The 27758-nt window shown below is 51.4% G+C and overlaps 1 protein-coding gene across 1 annotated transcript in view; it reads left to right on the top strand.

Annotated features, from left to right (window-relative positions):
* Positions 1-7885, top strand: part of POLD3 (DNA polymerase delta 3, accessory subunit) — a gene marked incomplete at both ends in the record, with an annotated part of 29704 nt that extends 21819 nt beyond the window's left edge. Inside the window, 3 exons of the mRNA XM_079546096.1 lie at positions 3680-3777; positions 4578-4659; positions 7680-7885. Coding sequence (XP_079402222.1) covers positions 3680-3777; positions 4578-4659; positions 7680-7885 — 386 coding nt within the window. The remainder of the gene's footprint in view (positions 1-3679; positions 3778-4577; positions 4660-7679) is intronic.
* Positions 7886-27758: the final 19873 nt, after the last annotated feature.

The raw sequence follows: 27758 nt of genomic DNA, 5'->3' as shown, positions 1-27758 counted from the left end.
GAAATAGATGGAAACCAAAGGGGTGTAAAAATGAAAGCTAGGTAAAAACTTTATTTTTTGAGTCATAGAATCGTGGAATGACTTGGCTTGGAAGGGACCTCAGGGTCATGAAGCTCCAGCCCTCCCTGCTTCAACCTCCACGTTTCATAGCAGCCCAGGCTGACCCGGGGCCCCATCCAACCTGCCTTGAATGCCTCCAGGGATGGGACAATGTAAATGAACGTGCAGCAGCCAGTCTTATAGAGTATTTACCCTTGGAAAGGTTGGAAATGGGTTTCTACAGAGACCAGGGGCAGTTTTTATCAGCATCATCAGTGAGTAGAATGGGGTCTGGAGTGACAACGTTCTGTGCCACATCCCCATGGGAGCAGGGGAGAGGTGCCATATGCTGCACAGCAGTTGGGAGCTGCTGCCAGGCTGGCACAGCTCAGCCACCACCTGCGTAATTCACCCACAGATGATCAAGGGGTAAGTTTTAAATGGGTGAGATGGGAAGCCAAACCACCAGAGGAGCTATCAGAGGCTCCTGGCTCAGCTTCCACTGTTTCCACTAATGAGCCAAACCATTTCCATTGGGTTGGAGCACCTCTCTATGGAGACAGGCTGAGGGAGCTGGCGTTGTTCAGCCTGGAGAAGGGGGAGGGCTGTGGGGAGACCTCGCTTTAGCCTTCCAGAGCCTGAAGGGAGCTGATAGATAGGAAGGAGAGAGACTTTTTACACAGGCAGATGGAGATAGGGCAAGGAGAAATGACTTTAATTTAAAAGAGGGAGATTTAGGTCAGATGTGAGGAGGAAATTCTGCACTCAGAGAGCAGAGAGGCCCTGGCACTGCTGCCCAGGGAGGCTGGAGGTGCCTGAGGCTGTGGGTGGGGGCCTTGGGCAGCCTGAGCTGGTGGGGGACATCCAGCCTACAACAGGGGTTGGGGATGGGAAGGCTTTGAGGTCCCTTCCAAACCCACCATTCTGTGATGCTATGATTTCAAGGGTAGTGGGGAGCCCAAAATAAGCTCTTCTTCTACAAGTGTCAGCACATTGTACCAAGCTGAAAATACAGAGAGGGCCACGAGGCACAATCATCTCCATTTAAAATAATTTTTCATTAAAAGTTACATTGGTTTGAGGGTGCCTTAGTCACTGCAGGTTGTTTTGCTTCCAGTGCCAGAATAAACTACACAAGTGTGTCCACAGAGGACAGGAGGTTTGGCAGCTCCAGCTATACCAACACCAGCGCAGTTTCATAGTGTTGACAAGTGTTTTACAGCCACTTTGGAGGGTGATTTCAGTGGCACTGTAACCTACAAACTCTATCAGTTTCAGAGAGCTGCAGCAAAAGCATTAAAGCTTCTCACAGTTTTTCCAGGCAGGGTCAGTGCAAACCAAACAAAGCCAGGATTTACATCTTTTGGTACATCCAGTTGCCCAACGTGTATCCATTTCACGCAGCTGTTGCTGGTGAGTAAACTGTGGGCAGCAGCAAGAGGTTGACTCAGGAGTTATCACATGTCAGAGGGCTTTGCTGGCTGCGAGAGGATAACAAAGCAACAGAGCCACAGCTCGATGGTGGTCTGAAGCACTGCCGTGGGAAGGAGGTGCTTTCTGCCTGCCAAAGCCTGGGGTAAGTCATTCAGAGGAGGCTGGGGAATCACCCAAATTTCCCCCAAGCAAAAGCAGTTGAGGTTAACCCCCCAAAGACCCCTCGGGCAGAGGTTGACAGCTTTTCACAGGCTGTCTTTTCAGCCCTCCTAGCATCCACACTCCTTACAAATATTTTGCAGTGGATGCAGCCAGCTCGGGTAGCCTGCAGAGTTCGGTGCTGTGCAACCTGTGGGCTTTTTAGCCTGCAGTTGCCGTGAGGCTGGGAGAAATATTGAGGATTTTGAGTCCTTGCTGCGGTCCCCCAGCAGTGAGCACCTCCAAGCAGGTCCCTTGTTTGGTTTTACCTTAGCACAGCTGCCAGACCCGGTGCTTTGGAGCAAGGTGAAATCCCGAGTCATGTTATCCCACTCTGTTTGCATTTCTGTGCCTCGCTTACTGCAGTAGTTAGGAGGCTGAGTCCTCGTTTGAAGAATGTAATTTATTATTGAGCGTTGGCAGCCAACCACCGTTTCGCTTGAGCCCTTCTTAACCTATGAAGGTCAGCTGGCCGCACGCCTGGCACAGTCGTAACTCTTCACACTGACCTAATCACTTGGGACAGCTACGGATCCAAAATTCGTGTTACGACGACAGCGTGAAGGCAGCACTGCAGCCAGCAGGGCTGGGAGGAGAAGCCAAGCAGCGCTCTGTCCTCGCAGCCAGCCGCAGCCTTGTTATTGTTAAGCAATAGGTCAGATGAGGAGTTTCTTCCCCCACATTCCTTGCTCTCCCCCGCAGTTGAGGGCTTGCATGGCAGTATTTCGTAGGTGGACTTGGAGAGGATTCGTTGAAGTCATTTCAATTAGTCACAGTGCTGCTCCTGTCCCCCCCCCCCCCCCCCCCCGTCCTTGCCTTGATTTTGCTAAGCTGTCGCAGCTCTGTGCTTCTGCCAGCCCCATAGAAGTGACCTCGACCTTCTTGTAGCTATGCATGCCCTGCTGGTCTCTCCCCTGTCTCATGTTGGTGAGACCCTCCAGTGTTGGTTTTGCACCATACAAAGCTGGGGAGGTGGCCATGACCATGTGGGGCAGTGCAAACCTTGGAGGGATTCCAGCATCTCAGTCACTGCATCCATCTGCTGCACAAAGATGAATGCAGTGACAGATGGGAGAATGGACCTCGCTTTTTGGAATGGTTTGGATTTTGTTTTTGTTTTTTTTCCCCGTGGTGTTCCTTCAAATCCTTCAAAACGGGGTGGGCAGTATCATGTTTAATTCTTGTATGAATTGAACTAAGAGGGGGGGGTTTAAAATGAGACAGGGGAGGTTTAGGTTGGATATGAGGAGGAAGTTTTGGAGGCAGAGGGTGGTAAGGCACTGGCACAGGTTGCCCAAGGAGGCTGTGGATGCCCCATCCCTGCAGGCATTCAAGGCCAGGCTGGATGTGGCTCTGGGCAGCCTGGGCTGCTGGTTGGTGACCTGCACACAGCAGGGGGTTGGAGCTGGATGAGCGCTGTGCTCCTGTGCAACCCAGGCCATTCTGTGATTCTATAAAGGCAATTTCAAGCTAATAGGGTTGATCATTTGGGATTTGAAATGCCATTTCTGAAGCAATTATTCTGTTTTGCCACTCAGGGAGAGGCAGAGAAACAGAGGTCATGCAGTGATTTGAGAATACGTAGCCTTAGCCCTGACTCTTTCAATTCCTGTACAGGTTGCAGTCCCTTTTCTTTCTGAACAGGTGAAATACATGCCTGAAACATTCTCATTTTGATGTTGGTTTTCCAAGCTTTGCTCAGTGAGGCTGAGTGTGGTTTTCCAAAAATACCAAACGTGCTTCTCCCATCCTGTCCCATCCTTGACCATGCTTTCTTCAGGAGCCCCAGCGCGTGGCACCTTGGTGCAGGGTGAGCTGTCGGGTTAGAGATGGCTTCTTGGAACGTGTTGTCTTCAGATCTGAGTTAGAAGTTGTAAATCTCAAGTTAAATTCAAGTTGTAAGCAATTACTCGGAGTTAAATTAGGTGGCATGACATGAGACAGTGGTAGAGGCAAGGGGACATTGCACCTGATTGCTGCTAAGGTGTTTGTGTATTCTTCTTGGCAGGTGTCCCAGCATCTCCCACACTCCAGGAAGAGAAAGCTCCATCTCCACCACCTCTGGTACCTGCTCTGAAGGCTGAGCTGGAGCCAGCATCCGCTGAGGTGAGCTCACATCATGGTGATGAACTTCTGCTTTCATTTGACACGATGGGGATTGCTCAGCCACTTTTCAATGCCAAGGGGATGGTCCTGTTCATCTGCCACGTCCATCACATGATCCACCTTGAAAGAATCCATCGTGTTCACCGCTTCATTCATTATCCAGAGCACAGCTTTACTTAAATTCTGCTTTTTTTCTGCTGATATAGCACAGTTCTCTTCCCTTTTATCCTCCTAATGGCTCTATGAATTGTTGCTCGCGTTTTACACTCTCCCCTCTGAATCTTGGCCTCTGGAGTCGAGGCAGGGCCAGAATGAAACTAGAGAACCTCAGTGTTCAACTTTGTATCGCTGCTGCGTAAGAGAGGTGGGCTCTAGTTGGCACAAAGTCAACCCCTGAGCTGAAAAAACAAATGTAGCTTTACTGAAAGCACAGCTGTTCGTCACAGCATGCATCCTGGTGTCATGCACACCTTGTTATTTCCTCGTTATTCAGAGGTATAATGAAACAACCCCACACAGAGCTAAACACGTTTCAGAATGTCGTGTGCCCTGCAAGAGGAATGCGCCCCTTGTGCTGGCAGACAGAAGAAGCTGCTGTCTCATTTCAGTTGTTTGGTTTCTCTCAAATTCATCCTGGTGGGACGGGGAGAACAGTGGCATTAGCAAGACTTAAACTGGGCTGTCCTGAAGAGGGAAGGGAATTCACAAAACGTTCTCTATCAGTTTGGTTAGAGAGACTCCTGGGGTGGATGCACAGGGCTTTAACTCTTGATGTCTCACTATCTTGCAATGTCCTTCAGGCTTCAACTGGGGGAAAGAAGAGGAAACGGAAGCGTGTGCTGAAATCCAAAATGTTTGTTGATGAAGAGGAAGGCTGCATGGGTAAGAGTGGCTGTCTCCCACGCTTCTGCGGGTCCAACTTTTACTGCACTTGTACTGAAGATTTTATGGGTCAGCCTCTCATGGGCTTAGGAGGAGGTTCATAATATCACAACATCGCTTTGTCATTCTGCTTTCCACCTCGTGCTCCCAGGTTGAGGTAGCTGCCCTTTCTGTGAAGGCCTGGGTGGAGGTTTCAGAGTTGTTGTTGAAAGCCAGAAGCTTCAAATTGGTTTAACTGCACACTGCTTCCTCCTGTGACCTGGAGAGAGTTGTGTAACACCACTGTGCTCCTTTCCTTCTCTGTATCCTGGCACTGAAGCAGAGCTGCAGGAGTTCAGAATCCTTTTTCTCCTTCAAGGTTTTAAAACTTGAAGAGGGCAAAATGTGGTGGTTTTCTTTTTTTTCTTTTGTAGTGATGTTGTCAGCTAAATCATATGATGTGCCTGGCATTCTTCATCTTAATAGATGTCAAGGGAGCTCATGCAATTCTAGAAGACCTGTGGCTGTTGCACAGGTTTGTTTTTGTGCACAGACACAGCCTTGCTTGGCCCAGCTTTAGAGCTGCATGCACGCGAGTCAACCTGTGCGTTTGCACCTATCTGTATGGTTGTGTCTTATGTTTCCTATTGGATTTGTGCATCTCCTTTAAAGAAACAAGGCTGGCACTCAGCAACTATCTGTGCTGGTAACTGAAATCTCAAGCCCTGGATTTTTGTCAAGGTATTGGACTTGCACAGGTGTTGCTGACTGATTTGGCTTGTTGTGTTATGGGGTGTTTTTGTGCTCCCATCCCAGATAGAATCATTAAAATGCCTGGGAGGAAAATGGATCAAAAAAGCATGAGCAGGGGACTCAAGTTCAAGAAATCTGCATCCAGAGCTCGCACTAATGAGGGCTTTGGGTTCAGCTTCCAGCAAAGAGTGCTGCTTTCTCTTCAGCCTTTTCCAAATGTACCAGGGTTGGGAAGTCTGCCCACTTTCCCTTCTCCCCATTCCCAAGAGGTTTTGTAGTCTCCTGTGAAACTCAGACTTGGGGATTTATGGTTCCTATCCACTGCCATTGTGTATGGAAAGGGAAATGGAAGCTGCTGTTGTGGCTTTGGGAGGCAGTGCACCTGGGAAGGCAGGAGGGATCGAGCCAGGATACTGAGAGTGGGGAGGAAGGAGGTGCTTTTCTCCACACTGAGTGCCAACCAGTTCATTGCACAGGACTTGCAGTCTGATTATGGTCCAGCTTACCCCACTCCTTACCCACCTTTTCCTTGCACAAAACTAACCATCTGAGGGCTACATAACCTGCTGATCTCCCAGGCTGATGTGAGTTTGAAAGACAGCTTTTCTTTTTCCCTCCTTGATGTCCACAAGGACAGTGGTGCAGAGACATTAAATCCCAATGTTGGAGTTAGGCTGTCCTTTCTATTTCTCCATGCTTTGAAGTGGCCATTTTCACAATAGCGAGGAATTGGTGTCAAAAAGCAAAACTGATTTAAGGATTAGTCCCGAGGGAAATTGAGCAAGTCTCTGTGGAGCTGGGCTTAAGGCATGTTACCATGCATCGACAGGGACGCAGCCAAGTGCATGCTCTCAGCCTGTAGCAAAGGGGAATTGCTGAGGTTTAAGCTTATGCACCTCTACCTCACGCTTTCTAAAGCTTGAAGGACACACATAGATTTCAGTATTGGAATAAATACATCTCCATTGTAAGCAAATGGGTTGTATGGCACTGGTTTAAGTTAAAGCTCGCACGCATAACTGGATACTTGCACTCCATAACTGGAGTTACGGTGATGCAGCACATCTGGCTGAGCTGAGCATCAACAATCCATTGGTATGGGCTGCCACGAGCACGGAATTCTTACATTTGCAATCTCACTAGAAGAACCAACGCAAACTGTTATTTCGTAATTGGAGGGGATTAAGCACGTGCTTTGTTACCAACAATTACCGACAGGGTGACAGTGCTGTAAGTCTTTCAAGCTCAGGAACTGGCCAGCAATCTGCTAACGCTGCTCCCTCAGAGGTCAGTTCCCTCTGCAGGAAGTCAGCATGGATTTATGGTCCCTGTCTGAGCATCTGCTCTCTGCAGAGCAGGATTTCATACCGTTCCTCTTTGCAGGGCGGTTCCGTAGAAATCCTGGTGTGGTTTGATGCATTAACACAACGGGGAGCTAATTTCCCAGAAGAATAGTAGTTAGGACGTGTGTTTAAAAGAATACAGTTGCTAAAAAGAAATGGTTTACTAGAAGAATACCAGAGCACTGCTGGGAAGGCTGATAGAACAACGTTTACTAGTATCTAATGATGGCTTTGGTCAGTGCAATGGACTCGGTTTCATTTCAGTGAGTGCTGCTTTATATCCCTTAGCTTTCCATCGTGGGATGCTGACTGTAACAAGCCAGCAATCCCATGCAGTAACAGCCCTTGATTTTGGTGATAGGTTCAGTTTTGTGGTCTTTTTAAGGCATTTCTTTATTTTTTTGCCCTGTTTGCCCTCCTGCGTTGAGGAAGCTGCCAATGGAGTTCTGTGCCCCTCTTCTCAGTGTGTTGGCTTTGCTTTTTTTGGCCATCTGATGCACACCGGTGGCCCTTGAATCTTGAAGATTCAGGGTGATGCTTGAATAATTTGGAACAGGAGCTGTCTTCCCAGGAGCCCTTCCCAGTGGGAGGCTGCTGGTGTTTAAGGTGTGCATATGGCCTGCAGGAGAACATCCCTGGGGATGTCAGCTCATTTTGAAAGAGCTGGATGGTGTTCAAGCTCCCAGCTCATCCATCTACTATCTGCTGCTTAGGAAAGAAGGAGGTCAGTTTGACTCTGTGGAGGCAGTTTAACCCAGTGTATACAAAACCAGCCTGGTCATCTGAATGTACCATATAACCTTGAGGGTTGGACTTAATTCCCATTGGAATGCTTGAACCACAATGCTCGTTTCCAGAAGTGCAGTGGGAAGGCTGCAGGGGGGATGTTGCTGCTCTTCAACACGCATGCTTAACCAGCACCATCTGTTCTTCTCTTTTAACTAGTGACTGAGAAGGTTTACGAGAGTGAATCCTGTACGGACAGCGAGGATGACTTCGCCAAGACCAAGCCACCAGCTGCCCCCAAGCAACCTGCACTGCCTGTGAAGAAGGAACCAAAGGAAGAGAGGAAGAACCAGAAGAAAGGGGCAGCCACCGCCAGCAGGGCCAACAAACAGGTCTCCATCATGGGCTTCTTTCAGAAGAAATGAACTGACTCTTCCCCCCGCTCCCTTTGGCAGCTTGAGAGTGTTGTTCTCTTTGCGTGGCTCTCTGAAAGCTGCTGCACAGGAGGAGGACAACATGCAATCTTCCATTACGTAAGATATCTTGCTTACTGTGTAAGTAAGCCCTTTGGACTACATTTTGTATTGGGAAGAAGTTTTATCTGTTCCTGCAATAACTTCAGTCTTCACTATTAAGCTGTGTGAAAATCACCACCTGGATGCGACATCTGGACTGAACTCTTGAAAGACTATTCATCTATTTACATGACATTTTCTTTTCTTTTTTTTTAAGATGGCCTTTTAGCAGCTTGGTGTTAAAGGCCCATTCCACAAGTGGTAGAATGGACTCCACTGGGAGTCAAGTTCTGGCCTCATCTTTTTTTTTTCCCTTTTGTTTTCCCCCTCCCCCCCTGTTTTTACACTCTCAGCTCTCCACGTTGATCCAAATGTTCACGTTGGTGAGAAGCTGCAATGTAGCAGGTCTTCAGGCACACACACAGATACTGAACATCTGCTTCAGCTTGAACTGAATGAAACAAACTTAATTTTCCCCGTGAGGCTGGTAAATAGTTTTTGCTCTGCCTTTCGTAACCTTCTTTTGGACAAAGCGGCGCATATAAAATTCTCTTACCCTTTTCTTCCTTGAGCATATCCTCTGTAAATTGCTCAGAAGCCTAATTATAGAGCCGGGCACTGGTGGTGCTCTGTCTCTGCAAAAACATCTTAAAGGCTTCCCACACAATTGGCTCTGGTGGAACTGGGGGAAGGCTGTGCTCTTATTGGGAAAGCAGCGGTATCTGTAACCTTGAAAGTTAACGAGTCAAAGGGGGGGAGAAGGGTGTTCAGAGGGCTCTCCTGGTAGACCAAGGTCAGGTGTCCTTGTCTGTGAGGAGCTGCACGCAGCTTTGTGTTTTTGTTGGGCCTGCTTTGCTGCTGAAGTGTTTTACAGGCACAAACCAGACACCATCGAGTCGTTTTCTAGGACATCTCGTCAGCTGCCTCTGGAGGAAGTGTTGCAGCAAATGGTTCTGAGAAACCAGTTATTGGAGGTGAAGAAAGCACTGCAGACCCGTTGATTAGAAATAACTCCTCCATTTGGATGCCTTCTGTCATTTGGTGCTAAGATTTATATCGTAAAAGAGGTTTTCCAGACGATGGGTGCTCAGCATTTCTGAAACTTGGCTGGTGAGGTCTCAGGTGGGCGACTGATGTGGTCAGCAGTTGTTTCTGGGTGTTGTTAGGCTGGTGTTTATATTGCCGTGTACTTACATAGTGGTATACGGAGGTGTTTGTGGTGGCACAGAGGTCTGAAGAGTGTAAACCAAAGGGGAGATGTCTTTAGGCAGACAGCTGGAAGTATTCTGAGCTCTGGATAGCAAGAGGACCAACTCATCGATTATAATGGCAATCATTCTGGCTGAGTGATCAAGCTGGTGGCTCACAAAATGGGAATGCACACCTAATAGTTACACTTGGATCAGCCCAAGCAGCTTGGACCCTCAGCAGATGGGAGAGGATCTCCTTAAACAGCCCTTGTGCCCGTGGCTGATCCTGGCTGGATGGGTTTGGCTGCTCAATGGATGGATCACTACAAGTGGAGGATTGAGGGTAACCTCACGCTCCAGCATCCTCATCATGCAGCTCTGGACTCTCCGAACTGGAAGCTTACAGGAAAAATAAGGGTAAGAGGCAGGAGGGCAGGCAGAACTGGCACCAGCACCCAACCAGAGCCAACTGCACAGCTGGAGGAGGTGGGATGCTTTCAAGGTATGTTTTAGGGATGTGTGCAGCAGAGATCCATGGGGAGAAGTAATGAAGGACCTCATTTGGGATGGAGGCCACCACTTAGTGTGTTGCTTTTCTTGGTGGAGTCAGGGGTATATTTTGAAAAGTAATAAGTCACAAAACGTTAAGTACAGATTTTTCTTGTATTTTTTTTATTCATTAAAAGATGTGCTCCATCCTGATTTTTTCAGAAGTTGCTTGACCACACAGAGGAGCCTACATGCAGTAGGTGAAGAGTTCTTCCATCCAATAAACTCATCACTGTAGGTCACCGAGGTGGAAAACACCTCAAGCTACTGAGGTCTGCATTGAACTCAGACCCCTGGGCTGTCTCCTCAGGTCTTATTTCCATGACCAATGCTGCAGGGATGTGGTGTGCTCGCACCTCACCTGCTCTGCACCAGAACAGTGGTCCTCTCGCTGGAGCTCGCTGCTCCACCCCAACCCCATATAACCAGCTCAACGTCATACACCACTTCCTCAGGAAAATGACTTAATGTCTGCAGCAGGACATAGGCGAACTTCAGGCTTCCAAAATCATGATCTCATGTTCCCCCTCCTGTGCACTGCACAGCTCTGCCAGCCCCCGGGGGCCTTGGGTCCCTGCATGCCCCTTGGGTGAGGCTGGAGCGTTCCTGCATGCTGCATGGAGTGCAGGAGCAAGCAAGGGGAGTGGGTTAAAGGTTAAAGGAAGATTCTCTCTCTGTGGATGCGGGGGTCTGGCTGTAGGAGACCTGCCTCTTGACACAGCCCCCGGTCCCTTCCCTCCTGGATAGGTTTTAATCTCATGAGATGAATTTTTACATCTCTGTCCCCACCTCTGTGGGCTGCTGTCCCCTGCAATGGAGGTGCAAGGGGAGAAGAGGGGAAATCTCTGCATCTGCCTTCCAACCGTTTCTGCGCCCTCAGGAGGACAGAGCCTTTAACAGGCACGGGGAGGTGTTGGTTAATGTCATCTGCTAAGCAGCACATTTTGAATGGCTTTCTGTTGGATGTTAAGGCAGAGGGAACTTCATCCTTGTTTTACTGGTGGGGGAAGAAGTGGGAGAAATTGCACCATCCAATCTCAGACATAAAACCATTGGTACCCCAAGCTCCTCTTGGCCAAGGTGGTGTTGAACCAGCAGCTGCACGTGCCCTGCCTCAAAACACTGCTGCTGAGGATGAGAATTCCTTATCCTGCTTGCAAAAGGAGCTGGGATGTCGATTTAAAGCCTCCCGTGCTGCAAGGAGGCAGAGCCTGCTTGGAAAACCTGGCTGCCCTTTATCTGGTTAAACACTGCATGCTGCAGGGAAAATGGGAGCTGAGGGCACAGCCCATAACCATCAGGGCGAAGGCGAGCAGCGCTGCACCGCCGACTTGTTTTGTTCTCCCAGCACAGCCGCAGCTCCAGAGCAGGGAACACAGGGCCTTAAAAGGAAACAAAACTCTGCCTGGAGGAGCTGAGCAGTGGTGGAGGGGAGAGCAGGCGTGTGCCAGCGCCGGGCCATGCGTCAGCACCTTGCCTGGGGAAGGTCCCTTGCTGCTGGACCATGCGGTGCTGCTAGCTTTCCCCTTCTTTCTGCTTTTCAAGCTGAAGGGATAAGGACTTGAGGACACCTGCATCCTTCATACTATGCTTTAAGCACTTAGAGCATCCTTCCTGGCTCCCACGGAGGCTTTGCGGCACGTCATCCTGCAGAGTCCTACCTGCTGTGATGGATGCCAACACCTGTCTCCTCTCTTTGGTTGTTTTAAGGATTGTTGTGGGAGGTTCTGTTGGTGTGCATGCCATCTAGCTGCCAGGTCCATCCATCCCCCATAGCAGGGAGATGCTCTGAACCAAAGAAATGCTTTGGATTGGGATCACGGAATGATGGAATCGAGACATTAAGACTCAGTGGTCTTTGGTAACTTCCAAACTGCTCCTTTGCCAACAGCATCCCGGAGAGGATGGGGAAGTCTCAAACCCAAAACTGACCCATGTGAGACCAGAGCCACAGTTCTAATTCTGGAGCTGGATGTCACATCAAAGCAGGCCCTGTTTTGGGGCATCTCTTGGACAAGGGGATCTTGACTGTCCCCCAGTGCTGGTGCTGAGCACCCAGGGTCCCTCAGGGTTGCGTATCCTCCCACAGTGCTGAGCCTGTTTCCTTGATGCAGAGCTTCCCTTTGGGTTCAGAGCATTAGCCCTGCAACCCGCAAGGCTGAACATCCCAGCTTGACACTGGGCATCCCCTTGGGTGCTCAGCATTTCCCAGTCTCAATGCTGAGCACTCCCTTCTTGGGTTCTGATCATCCCACTGCAATGCTGAGCACCCTCCATAAAGGCTGAGCATCCCTAGACGCAGTGCTCAGCGCCTTGCTTGGACACTGAGCATCTCACCTTGATTCTGAACTTCCTTTGGTATAGAGTATCTCCTTGGGTGCTGAGCATCCCCTAGCCTCAGTGCTCAGCACCTTGCTTGGATGTTGACCATCTCACCTTGATGCTGAGCATCCCACCTGATGGTGACCATCCCACCTTGAGTCTGAGCGTCCTCTCTTGGGTCTCAGCATCCCCCAGCCTCAGTGCTCAGCACCCTGCCTGGATGCTGAGCATCCCCTCTTGATTCTGAATTTCTTCCCTTGGGATAAAACACTCATTGAGGTGCTGAGCTCTTGGATCTCAGCATCCCCTTGGGTGCTGAGCATCCCCCAGCCTCACCTTGCTTGGGTGTAGGCCATCCCACCTTGTTGTTGAGCACCTTCCCTTGGGGCTGAGCATCCACCTTGACACTGAGCATCCCACCTGATGGTGACCATCCCACCTTGAGCCTGAGCGTCCTCTCTTGGGTCTCAGCATCCCCCAGCCTTAGTGCTCAGCACCTTGCTTGGACGTTGACCATCCCACCGTAATGCTGAGCATCTTCCCTGGGGACAGAGCACCCACTTAATGCCGAGCATCCTTCCTGAGAGCTGAGCATCCCAATCAGTGCTGAGCACCCCGCTGGCACTGAACCCTGCAGCCCTTTGGTGGAGGTGACAGCGGCTGCATCCACGGCACCCGATGGCCCGCGATGTCCCATCTGCGAGAGCTGTCCTGACACTTGTTTACTCCCGACATCCCGCTGCACGGCTTCACCCCAGCTCTTCCTGGGCTGGTGGCTGAAAAGTGGCTATTTTTAACCTGTTAAAAATAGAAAGTCTCAGAGCACGGCGGCTCCTGTTTTTCCATTCCCTCCTCATTTTGTCGCACAGCGAAGGAGCCGGGCTGCGCCGGGGGCGCTGGGAACCCGTAAACAGGCACCAGCAAAACGGGGGGAGGGGGGGGGGGAAAAAGAGAAAAAACCTCAATAAAACGGCCGTCCACCTTTTGCACGGAGCCTTATTTGGTATTTTCATGAAAAGTTATATCTTTGCACTGTAAAAAGTGCCACTTATTACTCATGCTTTACTAGGTAAGCGTATTTTCCTTGGCAGCGAGTGCGTTTGGGGTGGGTTTTCTTTTTTTTTTCCTTCACTTCTCTGCTCCCGTACAAACCATTTCGAAGGGCTCATTAGTCTCTCTCCATCAGAACTGGCACTTTCTGCTGCTGTCTGGAGGACCGGCTCTATTAAACCCAAGACAGAACCTCTGTTTGTTCGACAAATGTGAGCCCTGACTGCACGGGGCCGTAAAAACGCGGTGTCCCCATACGGCGAACACAGGGCTGCCTTTCAGCGTGGCCCCATTAAAGTGCCACTCAGACGTGGCCCAAAGTCTGCCTTGTTCCCCGCTTGGTCATTGGCATTGGGTGAAAAATTACTTTTTTCCCCTTTTGCTTCTTAATTTTGAGGAGAAAATGAGGATTGGCCCGACGCGCCTGGGTGGAGCGGTTTGGGAAGATGACTGCAGGAGGCACAGGGGACAAAATGCCAACCATCAGTGTGTCCCCAGCCCAGTAGCTGTGTCTTCGTTGTCACTCTGTGCCCATGGCCATCACTCCATCCGTATACCAACGTCACCCTGTCCCCATGTCACTAATGGATAGATGTCATCCCAACCTATGGTCACTACGATGCATGGATGTCACTTTGTCCCCATGTCACTGACATATGGGTGTCACCCCATCCTCCGGTCACCACAATGTGTGAATGTCACCCCGTCCCCAACATATGGATGTCACTCCATCCTGCAGTCATTACTATTGATGGATGTCACCCTGTCCCCAACATATGGATGTCACTCCATCCTACAGTCACGTTCATAGATGTCACCCTGTCCCCATGTCACTATGTATGGGTGTCACCCCATCCCGCAGTCACTATGATGCATGGATGTCACCCTGTCCCCACTGTCACTACATGGGCATCATCCTGTCCCCACCTGCACAGATCCAGCTGTCCCTGTGGTCACTACACACACAAGGTCACCACCCCACCCCATGGTCACCCCATAGACAGTGGTGTCACTCACTATGCACACCCCATCCTCTGTCTGTACACCTTGTCCCTGTGAGGACAGCATCTGTGTGAGTTTCACCTTGTCCCCATACACACAGATGTCACTGTATCCCCATGGTCACCACACACACATGGACACCACCTCATTCCCACGGTCACCACATATACACAGGTATCACTTTGTCCCCAGGGTCCCAGCAGGGCCTCATTTTATCCCCAGGGTCTTAGCACATCCCTGGGTATTACCCAGTTCTCATGGTCACCACATGCACTACATGGGCTCCCGTGGTCAGGACAGACACAAGAACATCACCTTGTCCCCAGGGTCCTGGCACTCACCTGGACAAGGCCATCACCCTGTTCCTATGGCCTCCACATTCACATGGGTCTCATGCTGTCCCCATGACCACTACCTAAACACGGACACCACCTCGTCCCCAGGATCCCTGCACTCACATGGACATCACTTTGTCCCCGTGGTCGTTACATAGACACGAGTGTCCCCTTGTCCTCATGGATGCAGATATATGGGCACCAATTTGTCCCCAGGGTCCCTGCACTCACAAGGACATCACGCTGTGTCATAAACCACAAATCATAAAACCATGACACGCAGCCCCCGTGGTCTCTGCGCATCTACAGACATCGTCCTGTCCCCACAGCCATGACATTTGCTTTGTCCTCATGATCTCTACAGGTACACAGACATCACCTTGTCCCCGGGGTCCCAGCACTCATCTGGATATAGAATGGTTTGGTTTGGATGGGACCCTTAAGATCATCTAATTCCAATCCCCCTGTTATAGGCAGGGACACCTCCCTCCAGACCAGCTTTGGCAATGCCCCATCCATCATCTTGTCTCTGTAATGACATGGGTGTCCCCTTGTCCCCATGCTCACTTCATGGATATGGGCATCCCCTTGTCCCCATGCTCACCACACAGACATGGGCGTCCCTTGTCCCCATGCTCACCACACAGACATAGGCATCCCCTTGTCCCCATGCTCACCACACAGGCATGGGCGTCCCTTGTCCCCATCCTCACTACACAGACATGGGCATCCCTTGTCCCCATGCTCACCACACAGACTTGGGTGTCTTCTTGTCTCCACGCACACTGACAGGCATGATATCCCCATGTCTGCATGCTCAGTGCATAGACATGTGCATCCCCTTGTCCCCATCCTCATTACACAGACATGGGTGTCCTATTGTCCCCATGCTCACCACACAGACATGGCGTCCCCTTGTCCCCTCACTACCCACACTCCAATTCTCCACCTCTCACCAGCACCTACACCCCATGGGCACATGCACCCCCTTGCCCATCCAGGGGGACTCAAGTGGCCACGGGACCACTGCCACCATCTCAGTCCTGCTGCCACGTCCCTCTCCACCCCGCGGCCGCCTGGCCCCCAGCCCGGAGCTCGGCGCGAGCCGCAGTTCCCAGCCGCCCTAAAAGCCAGCTTTGTGTTTTACAGCCGGGCCCTCATTGGCATACGATTTTAATTAGAGTCTGGTTACACGGCTCGGCAGATGTGGAATGTATTTCTTAGCCCAGGTGGAATAAATCTATTGCCATAAAAACCAACCCCCCCCTCACCCCCCCCCCCCCCCCCCCCCCCCGTTATTAAATTCTCCCTCCTAAATAGCTCAGTATTGAGACGTACGCTCCCCCCGTCCATCCCACCCCCGCCCCGGCCCCTCAACACAAACCCTTCTCTAAGTGCTTAATGAGGTTTAATTTTATTATATTCCCTGGCTGTATGCAATGAGCTTCTGGTCCCAGAGCAGGTTCCTGGCTACTGGCTGTGCCATAGGACTTCAGCACTGGGACACATGTCCCCATTAGGGGACACATGGGGACACCGATGGGCCACTGTGCTGTCCCAGTGACAGGGATGTTCGTGGAGACCTCCAGCCTATGTCTGCTCTCTTCTCCCAGCTATGGTCCTCGATGGCCACCCTGCTGTCCCCAAGCCACCCCCATTGGCCAAGAGTGGGAGCTGAGAACAGACAACTCGTGACCAACCTGCTCACCTCCATTTGTCCCCAGTTCTTCATGAGCTTTTTCCCACTGCACAGGGATCTGCTCCCATTGGGATCCCACCACTCCCGCAGTGGGGCCAAGTGGATGCAGAGAAGGGGAGAAGAGTTACTGGGAGGTACTGGGAGAAGCTGGGAGTTGGACCATGGCAGCAATGGGGGAATTTGAATGCAGGCAGAGACAACATGGGAGGGTGGCACGGTGGGTACACTGGAGAGGACGCTACAGACAGATGGGTGCCCACCAGGAACCCCCATCCCATCCCTGGGGTATTAAATCTCCCCAAATTCCCCTTCACATTATGGAGCTTTTGGGTTTGTGCCTGTCATGTTAGGAACTCCACATAGCATGGCCCCAAGGGACCCTCACTGGGACACCAACAGTCCCTGCCATGGCACTTGCTAACTCTGTGCCTGAGCACCCTAAACTTGGAGTCTTGAGGAATTTGTGCCCATTCACCCAGGAACAGACTTGATCCCTTCCTCCTTGTCTTCCTCATCCTCATCCTCACCCTCATTCTTGTCTTCATCCTCATCTTCATCCTCCTCCAGCACTCATGCCTCTGCCTTGTGCCCACCCAGCCCTATGATGCCTACTGCTCAGCCTTCCCACCCGTCCATCTTAAACAATAAAAGTCAAATAGAAAGGTGATTCTTATGACGATCAGTTTTTGATCCTCATCCTTCTCAGCATGGTCACTCAACCCACTCAAGGAGCTGCATCTCTCCATCCCTTTCTCAGCACTCATTGTGCTGAGCACAGAGTTGCCTTTGTGGAGAGACGTTAGGAATAAATTTGGGTGGGATGGGTCCCTCATCCACTCCCTTCATTATATCCCAGGGATGCCCTGGACTGATCCTGGTGAACAGAAAACTAGCAAGTGTCCTGGATGTGACCTTGCATCCCACCAGTGCTGGATGTCCACTGGTATGTTGAGTAGCACTGTGGATATCTCTGGGGCTGAAGGACATGGGCTCCATGGTTTCCTTCACAATGGTGGCTGGAGGAAATGGGGTTCCTCCAGGCTTATGTGACCAGGGAGAGGACATCCTCTCTACAGAACAGTCACTAAGGACATGACATGTCCCAATGGCTGTCCCCTACAGACCTCCTGCCCATGGGTATGGATAGAACATCTGGTTCCTGCAGCAGCAGGAAGGGAGCAGCATTGTGGTCTCCTAGTAGAGTGGTATATTCTGATGTCTCCTATTGTATGCCACTGCCATGGATCATCCTCACAGAATTGCAAGCCCTAGGGAAGACCAAAAGAATGGGTGGGTTCCAGAGCTAAATACATGGGTCTGCTGGTGGCCACCCTGCTCAGTGGTTTTGAATCTAACACCCATATCCGATTCCTGACCCAGTGGAAATCAGGGATGGGAAACCCAAGGAGAAAACATTTCCCACTATCCCATTTCTTCTGGTTTTCCAGACTTTGAGTCTGCCCAAGGTGACCCATCCCACTCACACAGCATTCAGACTTTCAGGGTTGAGTGTTTCCATCAGCCTTCACAAGGTGAGGATCATAGGATTTGGCCCCTTCTAGTGATCCCAAAAAGCTGTATCTATTGGGGTCAAGGTCTCAGGTCATCTCTGTACAGCCACAGGGAAGAGACATGGGGATGAGCTGGGACCCCATCGTGGTACAAAATGCCTTGGGATGATGGAAAGCCACAGATGCCATGCCTGCCTTACGGATCTGCCCAAAGACAAATGCAAATCTCACTGCAGGGGAAAACCCCACTGAATGACATCTGCTCCTCAAGATCCCAGCTTGCCCAGCAAAGACCATGAGTGGGAAAGAGGAATAGATTGTGCCCTGGAGCCCATGGCAGAGACTGGAGAGCTTCATGAGCAACCACGGCACTGCCTTGGGCTTCCAAATAATTCTAGGGTGTCTAAAATAGGGGAGGAGAGAAGGACACGGGAGAGAAGCATGCACAGATCCATGGGTACCCCTGGCCCTACCTACGAACACCATGGGGACACCAAGGTGCCATTTCCCTCAGACCCCCTACTGACACGCCCCATGCATCATCCCAAGCCAAGATGCCCAAAGACCAACATCCCAAGGTTTTTTTTTGCTCTGCCTCCTCCCTATGCTTACCTTCCTTACAGGGAGCACAGCAGAACAGTCTGTGCAAAGCAGCGGCTGCAATCCCCACAGTTTGCAGCGGGGAGACTTGGCGTGGGGCTCTCCCTGCGTTTCCCCCAGCTGGCCCCTTTCCTGGCCTGCTGGCTGGCACCATGCAATCGTTTTGGTGCCAAGGAGCTGTGCTGGGCGGGATGACGTGATCCCTCTTCCCCAGACCAGGTGTGGGGAGCATGGCTGCAGAACCTCACAGCTAAATGAGGGACATTCCCCCAGGAAAGCAGGACCCCACTGGGGTCTTTGCCCCATTGGGTCACTGCTCTTATCCCAGTGGGTAAGGGCATCACCCCAAGCTCACAGAGGACACAGGCAGAGATTGGGATACTCTCCTCCGGTTTGTATCATGGCTTCACACCCCTGTTCCCCCCACATCTCATCTTGCAGCTCAAAAACTGACCCATCCTTGGACCTCTGATGTGACCACAGGGGACACTGAGCTGCTTTGGGATGTAGGCAGCACCCACATGAACCCAACCATCCCCATTCCAATCAGTGCACAAGCTGCTGAGAGGTGGAACTCAAACTTAGGCCATGGAAGGACGATTCTTCCAAGGCCACGAACAGCAAGAAGGTGTTAAATTCCCATTTCAAAAACAAAGCCTCCCTCGAAAGTGCATAGAGTTAAAACCCAGCCGTGCCGACACGATAACAGAACTCTGATCCCAGCATGCGCCAGTTCTATCCCAAGCTACTCAGATCAGAGCGAGTCCAGGGCTTGGATCCTCAACAGGCACTGAGAAAGAGGAACCCAAACCACTCGGCATTACCTCATATCAGTTTTGGCAGCTCTGCTCTGGGAACCCAACACCAGATGTACAATCTCTTGGTTCGTGATGGATCGATGCTACCTGCAGGGTTTGTTCTGGTAATTTTGGGTCCCTATCACAGGTCGTCGGTCACTAAGATGAAGGGCCAAACTGCATCCACCTCTACCCAATCTTTTTGCTGGTTTTGGTGACTCACGTCCAGCTTCAATGCCAGTAATCCATCTCGGGAAGCCAGCAATGCGATTTACGGTTTTCCCGTGGAGATATCTTGGCCAAGGTCGTGACTGCTGGGAGCTGCAGACCCTTCACAGCACGTACATGGGACTTCTGCCCACCGCACAGCTGGATTGGATGACTCCATGAAGGTCAACCGGTGCCTGGTGCCCATGTCATGTCTGAGCTCTGACATCAGCAGGACACGGGTTACCCCGTTCCATCTGTGGAGCTCCTCCGGACGTGCTAAGAGCAGCCTGGATGCGGATCAAGATATCTGTTCATTATTTAGTGCTGATGCTCCTGTCTCAGGACAGGAGCCGGAACCTCAGCACGTTGCTCTGCTTCCCTGCATCAAAAGGTCTGCAGCCTTAGCGATGTCATAGAAACATGCAGGAAAACAAGAGAAAAATAAGACCTGAATTTGGCTTATTTAGGGGGTAGGAAGCACTTGCCTACATGGGACGTCCCAGTGGGATTCCAGACCTGCGATATAATATCTTACACTGGAACAGGTTGCCTAAGGAGGCTGTGGATGCCCCATCCCTGCAGGCATTCAAGGCCAGGCTGGATGTGGCTCTGGGCAGCCTAGGCTGCTGGTTGGCAACCTGCACACAGCAGGGGGTTGGAAGTGGATGAGCACTGTGCTCATTGTGCTCCTTTGCAACCCAGGCCTTTCTGTCATGCTATGATCTTGTGGTTCTCTTTGGGTGCACAAACACAAGGAGGTCAGAGGACTCCCTGTGAAGGCTGTGTTGGGGTTAGGCCCTTCCTGCATCCCCAGTCCATCTATCACAGCCATCACCACCCCTGCTCTACAGAAGGTGGCAGTTGTGCAGCTAAGAGTGGAGAGACACAGAGACAGGAAAGACCCCAGCCCATGGCAGTGGGATTGCAGGGTGTTCATTCTCAGCAGTGGAAACTGGGCAGGAGCTGGGATTGGACTGGGACTGGAATAATAGAATCACAGAATCACCATAGAATGGCTTGGACTGAAAGGGACCTTTAGGACCATCCAGTTCCAACGTTACTTATCAGGATCATAGAATGGCCTGGGTGAGCACAGCGCTCATCCAGCTCCAAGCCCTGCTGTGTGCAGGTCACCAACCAGCAGCCCAGGCTGCCCAGAGCCACATCCAGCCTGGCCTTGAATGCCTGCAGGGATGGGGCATCCACAGCCTCCTTGGGCAACCTGTGCCACTGCCTCACCACCCTCTGGCTCAAAAACTTCCTCCTCATATCCAACCCAAACCTCCCCTGTCTCAGTTTAAAGCCATTCCCCCTTGTCCTATCACTCTCTCTTCCAACCTAAATGTCTCCATGCAGCTGGTGCAAGGTGTGTTTATGGGGCCCTATGGGAAGAACACTTAGGGACTGAAGGAAAAAAAAGCTGAGGAGAAGGAGTAAAGGTGAGCAAAGAGAGGGACAAAGGTGGTTTGGGGAGGAACAAGTGTGCAAAAAACAAGAAACAAGGGAAGCCAGCTGCCAGAGTGATGGAGGGACATGGGGCGAGCCATGCAGTGATTTTTGGGCTACCAGATGTGGGACCTCCCAACATATATGACTCCTTTCTCATAGGGACACCCTGGGGATGGGTTATACATTACTCCATCCTGAATTCTGTGCAGGCTCCAAGTCTCTCTCAGGCAGCTTTGGACATGGTGGGTTGCTCCTCGCCCTCAAACACCGGTGGTGCTCTCTGATCCCTTCCCATGCCATCACCCCAGCCTGGCCAACCCGCACATCCAACTTCCATTCCTGTCAAGAAACCATTCCAATTCCAAAGGGCTCCAAGCCATTCAGATCCCCTCTAGGGATCTCTGCAAACCCCAGCTCTCCTTTGGGATGGCTGAAGCTTCACCCCAAAGCTCCACCCCCAAACCCAAAGGGTTCTGCAGTTGACACAGAGCTCTTTTCCCCAGGTCCCTCTATGGCCGCTGCTTTCCCATTTTGGACACCGAATGCAGCTCGGAGGCAGATGGTGAGAGGCAGGGTGATGTTTGTTCTGCTGACCCTCTCTCTCTGTCCAATGGGTCCATTGGGGTTATTTTCACTGTTGGTACAGCTGGGAGGCAAAAAGGAGCATCCGGGCCAAACAATCCCTCTTACTTCATTTTCAACTGTTTTCAAAGCCCCTGATCAGAAAATCCAGATGGTGCTAAATGTCCATGAACCTTTAAACAGTGGGTTATTGTTGTGCTCATTGAATTAGATAATTGCGATGGGCCTGAACTAATTAATTTCTATCCACCCTTACCTCCCCCTTCCCCCCCCCCCCAAAAAAAAAAAAAAGCACTGAATCATGGTCTGTTGGCAGTGCTGGTGAGAAGGGCTTGTAGGCAGTTTCCATTGGATTTACAGGCAGGATTCTGCCCAGCTCCCATGGGCAAAAAAAATGAGAGAGAAAGCAGAGAGAGCAAGAGACCATCGTGGCACGGAGAGGTGGCCAAAGAGAGAGTGTGCATTGCATTGTGTAGGCACCATGAGGACCATGAGTGCCATGGGGGGCTCCTGCATCTCCCCGTGTCATTGGTCCCTCCTGTCCCATTGCCCAGAGCCCTTTGGAAATCCCATGATGGTGTTGGCTCGTGCATAGGGTGCAGAGGCAAGAGGAGTACAGACATGGAGGTGTAGAGGTATGCAGATACAGGGGTGCAGAGGTATGTAAATATAGGGGTACAGGGGTATATAAATACAGAGATACTGAGGTACGTAGATCTGGGGGTGTAGAGATAAATGGATATAGAGGTATAAAGATAAAGAACTATAGAGGTATAGAGTCACACACAGAGGTATATAGGTATATAGTAATATGGTCTATAGATACCTAAGTATGGAGGTCTGCAGATATATAGGGACAGAGGTAAAAAACATATAAATCTATAGGTGTAGAGGTACATACACTGTGATCCTGTGAAAAGACCCCCAGGATGAGTTCTCATCTCACTGCTGACATTTCCTTCCCTCCCAACCCCTCCTGCAACTCCCAGCATTATCCTGGTTTTTTTCTCATCACCCCTTTTCTCATCGCCCACCTTCCCGGCAGCCAGGGCCCGTTCCCAGTGTCCACATGGTCCGACTGTGCTGGCAAAGCCTTCCTCCCTCCTGGTTGTGCCTCCTGCTCTGGGGGTGTTGGGATGGGGCCAGAGGCAGGGAAATGTGATCCCACTGCCCCAGCAGCTCTGCCGGGATGTTCGGTACATCCTGAGCTGCCCCAGCATCCAAAAAGGTGCAGAAATTGGGGAAAAGAATGATTACAGACACGTTCCAACGTGAGGAGACGGGAAATATGAGGAGTGTTTAGTCTGGAGAGGAGACGGGTCTGTGGCAGCAGGAGAACAGCCCATGAGCTCTGCTGGGAAAGAAAGGGATGTGCTGGGCACAGAAATGGGGGCAGTGCTCACCCAGCACAACGTGGGGGTCTCTGCCCTATGATGGGAGCACTGTTTTAAGAGAAATTCTGTCCCTGTGGGGATGGCAGTGTGGTCCCACTCCATAGGAGATGCTTTGCCTACAAGCCAAGATTCAAACTAAAGCTATATAATTCAACGCCCTATGATGTGAGCACAATTTTAAGAGAAATCCCATCCCTTTGGGGTTGGCAATGTGGCCCTACTCAATGGAAGATGCTATGAGCAGTGTTTTAAGAGAAAAACAATCCATTTGGGGATGTCACTGTGGTCCCAATCAATGAAATCTGCTTCACCTATGAGCCGACGCTCAAACCAAAGCCATGGACTTCCTATCGGAGTTTTGCAACAACACCAAACCCTCTTCTCTTTGATTCCCATTCCCCTTTGCAGCACCCCAAGGGATCAGGCTTTGTCTCCAGCCTTGGTGAGATGCAGAGCTCAGGATGATGAGGTTGAGACGTGGATGTTGGCTTCCCCTCTTCTCTCATGCAGGGTTTCGTGCAGATTAAGGTGAAAGTAGATATTTTGCATGATTGAAAATCCGATGCAATGGAAAACAGCAGGAGCCAAGGAAGCGAGCGTAGCTGGCAATTATATAGACATATATTTGGGCGAAGTGTTTTGACTAACCTGATAATAGAGCATGAAATAGCATGGCTCTGACGTAAAAAAACCCTGAGACCCCAGAGGGAGAGCCAAGATTTCTGGTGGGGAGTTGCCATCCACCCCGGAATGATGAGGGTTGGACGGACCCCAGGAGGTGGTCGGTTGGTGCGGACCTGACTCCAAGCAGGGACAGCTTTGAGGTTACACCAGGTTGCTGTGCCCAGGAGGGGCTGAGCTCCTCCAGGGATGGAGACACCCCCCCTGCTTCTCTCAGTCCTTGTTCCAGTGTTTGATCAGCCTGAAAGGGAAAACAATTTTTGGTGTGACGTTCAGCCTGTCGTTGCTGTCTGGTAGAGGGGAACCAAACTGTACCAAATGCCCAAATATGCTCTGCAGAGAACTAGAGTGGCCACGGGATAAGTGATACTGCACACAAAACAGAGACAAAGGGCCACAGGAGGGGCAGCAGGAGATATGGGACCTGCAGAAGTAGAAGGAGATGAGATAGGGGTTCTGCAGAAGAAACATCGGGAAATATGGATCCTGCAGAACAAAACCTTGCAACTGCATCAGTGTTTGCACATCAGCAAGCAAGGAGGACCCTCAGTTTGTTGTAGGGTTGATGTATGGTTTGGGAAGGACAGGGCTCTTCATGACCTCTCCATGTAACCCTGCTGATGTCCTTTGCTCTGTCCTACCTTCCCCAGAAGGAACACAGCCACATTTCTCTTAGTTTACCCACAGGAAGGAAGCAGAACCCGCCTGGACCTTGTCTGATGTGGGTAAAACCTGTGAGCAGAAAGCCAGCTGGTTCCTCAAGTCCAATCATTGACCCAACCCACCACGGCCCACTCATAGAATCATAGAATCACAAAGGCCTCCAAGATCCCCAAGCCCACCCCAAACCCGCTCCCACTGACCATGTCCTTCATCTCCACGGTTCTGTTACATCTCCAGGGTTGATGACTCCACCACCTCCCTAGGCAGTCTGTGCCACTGCATTATCAGAAATGCAACATGAGTCACCAGCAGCCAAACTGTCCCACGACAGGCCTGCAAACCCCTGAAGGAGCTGTAAGGAAGATGGTCTGACTGTAAAGAAAGCGCCAAGGTGTGGAGATGTTCTGGGATAAGAACTTTCTGCTCTGTGCAGCAGAAAATGGCACACGGGGGAGGTCCCCCACCCCCTGACCTCAAGTTATGGCGGGGTTGGTGTCCACATGCTTGAGGCTGCAGAGGAGGGGGTAGTGGGACTTGTGAGATGTCCCCTGCAGACCAAAGCACAAGCACAAATCCCCTGCAGAAAGCCCGACCCTAAAACCGACCCCATCTCCAGGATCTGGAGGGAACGTCCTGACTCCTTCACAGTGACGTGAGGAGGAGGAGAAGGAGGGGGAGAAGGAGGTGATGTGAGGTGCAAGCTGTGAAGCAGCAGCTGCTGATCCAATTAAAAGAGCTAATCCCCAGCAGTGCCCCTGCAGGGAAAACAGCCTCAGAGAGGACCCTGCAGGAAGGCACGGTCATTAGGGCATGGTCCTGGGGTGCCAGGTCTGATGCGACACTGACACTGTTGCAGAACACCACCACAGCAGTCAACCCCACCCAAAGTCCCCCTCCATCACATCTCCAGCAGTGCTATGTGCAGAGGTTGTCCCCAATACTCATGGCTCTGCATGCATCCCCAGTGCTCCTCTGGGATGTTTTGTGAGGGACGAATGTGGGGAAATCATAGATGGAGGGTCCAAAAGGTTGTGAGTGGAGAAAGATGGGAAAGGGTGAGTGGAGAAGGGTAGGTAGGGAAGGGAAGATGTATGGGGATGGATGGATGGATGGGTGGGTGGGTGGATGGGTGGATGGATGGATGGATGGATGGATGGAGGGATGGATGGGTGGATGGGTGGATGGGTGGATGGATGTAAGGAGGGATGATGGATGGATAGATGGATGGATGGATGGATGGATGGATGGATGGGTGGATGGATGGATGGATGGATGGATGGATGGATAGGGATGGATGGATGGATGGATGGGTAGATGGACTGAGGATGAATGGAGAAGGGTGAGTGGAGGAGGGTAGATAGATTGGAGAAGGATGAATGAATGCACAGATGGATGAGCAGATGGAGAAGGGAAGATAGATGGGGAAGAATGGATGGACTGAGGGTAGATAGATACAGAAGGGTAGATGGGTGGAGAGGGGTGGATGCAGAAACATAAGGAACCCACCTAAGAAGCCCATGGGCACTGTCATCTGGAGGGAGAGTTGAGCCCACCCCTAGCCCCCTGTTGCCCAGCAGATGGATACGAAGCCCTTCTGCCTCATGCAGGAAGCAGAGGGGATGTTTTGGGTTCTCCTTGGGTGCAGAGAAGCCGTTGTACACCAGACGTGGCTGCATCCCTCAGATCCCACCAGTGTTGCTCCAGCACCGTTCCTCCAACCAAATCACCCAAAAAGCATCAGTGAGGCCCTGACCAGGCTGTGAGGAGCCAGCAGCTGAGATTGGGGCTTGGCAAGCTGTGAACTCCTCCAGCTCCACCCTTCAGTCCATGCTGCTGCAATGAGTGAGGGAACAGCAGCCAACACAGAAATGTTTTATTGTTCAGTATAAAATTTATGGGGTGTCTTTTATGACAGCGTCCCAACGCTGGGCTGCAGTAAAGGGATAACTAAAAGTCTAACTCACAACAACAGAGTGGGCAGTGGCATGAAGCCTGATGGCAGGGGAACAGCTGACAGAGGAAAAGATGGGATGCCACTGGTAGGCAGCCAGGGGCAGGGGATGCAATGGGTCTGGGGGATAAGGAAAATTCTGGGAGGATGGGAAAATCACAGCATGCAAATGGCATCCCTGAGGAATTCCAGGTCTTCCTTTAGTACACATGGCACCACGACCAGGACTGAGTGCAAGGGCAGAGTGCACTCAGTCCATCCTGCGGCCATTGCACCAGTGCCTTGGCCTATGCAATGTCAGCTGGGCTTCTATACAAGGGACAAAGTGGCAGCAGCATTTCTTGGAGGGAACTGTCTCAGGATGGAGATGTTTCTCCATCACCATCCCCAGTCTGCATTGCCATCATTGCCATCATCTCCATCATCCCCATCGTCCCCACCCCCATCATCCCCACCTCATCATCCAACCCTATCCCCAACTCCATTTGCATCTCCATGAAACCTCTCTCCAAAGACATTCCTTGCTGAACCTCACTGCCAGTCTCTAAATCTACCTGCCCAAGGCAGAGCTCAGCAGGGATCCAGGGTGCATTGGCTGGGATGAAGTCTAGCACACCATAATCCAGGCAGAAATTTCTTAGGGATGGAAGAGAAATGGTCCCAGGCAGGTTCCTGTGTCACTGCTACTCACAGGTGACATTTCTGCTGGCCATGGAGCAGCTGGTCCCAATCTCCATCTGTCACCCATCTGGGAACAGTGAAGGGGCTCCGTAGCTGATTTCCAACCCAGAGGTGGGTTTGGAAACCTACGTGAGGCTCAGCACCATAGAGATATCCATAGGAAACCTCATCTGAGCTGCACAGTGCAGGGTTTGTGTGGTGTCCCCTGGGAATGAACCCATTCCAAGGAACCCAGCTGAGCATCCCCATTTCCAATGCCGACTTCTTCCGGTAAATGAGCATCAATTGGCCCTCAACTCACTTTAATTAGAAGCACAGAAGCGTGAGTTAATGAGAGTGATGAGTGAGGGGTCAGGCTGTGCTGGGGCAGGCAGCATCCTCCTTTGGCAGTGCTGAATGACTATGCCTTCACCCCAGGGATGTAGCTCAGAGCATCAGATGGGCCCCGTCACTTGGATGATGTCACGGTGCTCCACTGGCCCTTGGATGCTCCGCTGCAGCTGCTTTGCTACCTGCCTGCTGCCCCAGTGCTGATCCTCCATCCTTGGGATGAGCACAGATTTCTGTCCACATCCCAACCCCATGGCAGCAACTCCTGGTCTCTGGGAGCGCAGCAAAGAGCAAACAGGACAGCACTGATGTCCCAAGGTGGGAGCTGCTCACACTGGGCCTTTTACAGCCCAGTCACCTCTCCAAGAGCAGCACATGCACTCACTTTGCAGCTTTCTTAGGCAGCAGTCCAGCATGCCAGAACCTCCCATTTCCTGGCCTGAATTTGCCCCCAGCCTTCACTCGATCCCTGCTGCCAGCCCTGGGCTTGGTTTTCAGCCCCAAATCAACTGCAGCCCATCTGGAATCAGGCTTAGGGCTGCTCTAGAGCAGGGGATGCCCTGGAGGTGGGCAAGGCTCTGTAAATCCCTGCTGAGTAAGGGGTCTGCAAAGATTCCGAATCCACGCAGCCAAAGCATCATCCCCAAACCCTGCTATGCCCCAGTGAGAGGGGAACCACCCCACAAAAGATTGGGGTGCCCTCTGCACCCCTCTTGCCAAAACGGATGCGGAAAGGAGAGCTGGCACTGGAGGGTGAATCAAAAAGGCGCTTTAATCAGATTGATCC

This window comes from Tetrao urogallus (assembly GCF_951394365.1).
Source record: "Tetrao urogallus genome assembly, chromosome: 1".
In the NCBI taxonomy this organism is placed as follows: domain Eukaryota; kingdom Metazoa; phylum Chordata; class Aves; order Galliformes; family Phasianidae; genus Tetrao; species Tetrao urogallus.
Note: the sequence above shows the minus strand (reverse complement) of the source record. Positions and strands in the feature narration are given on the sequence as shown.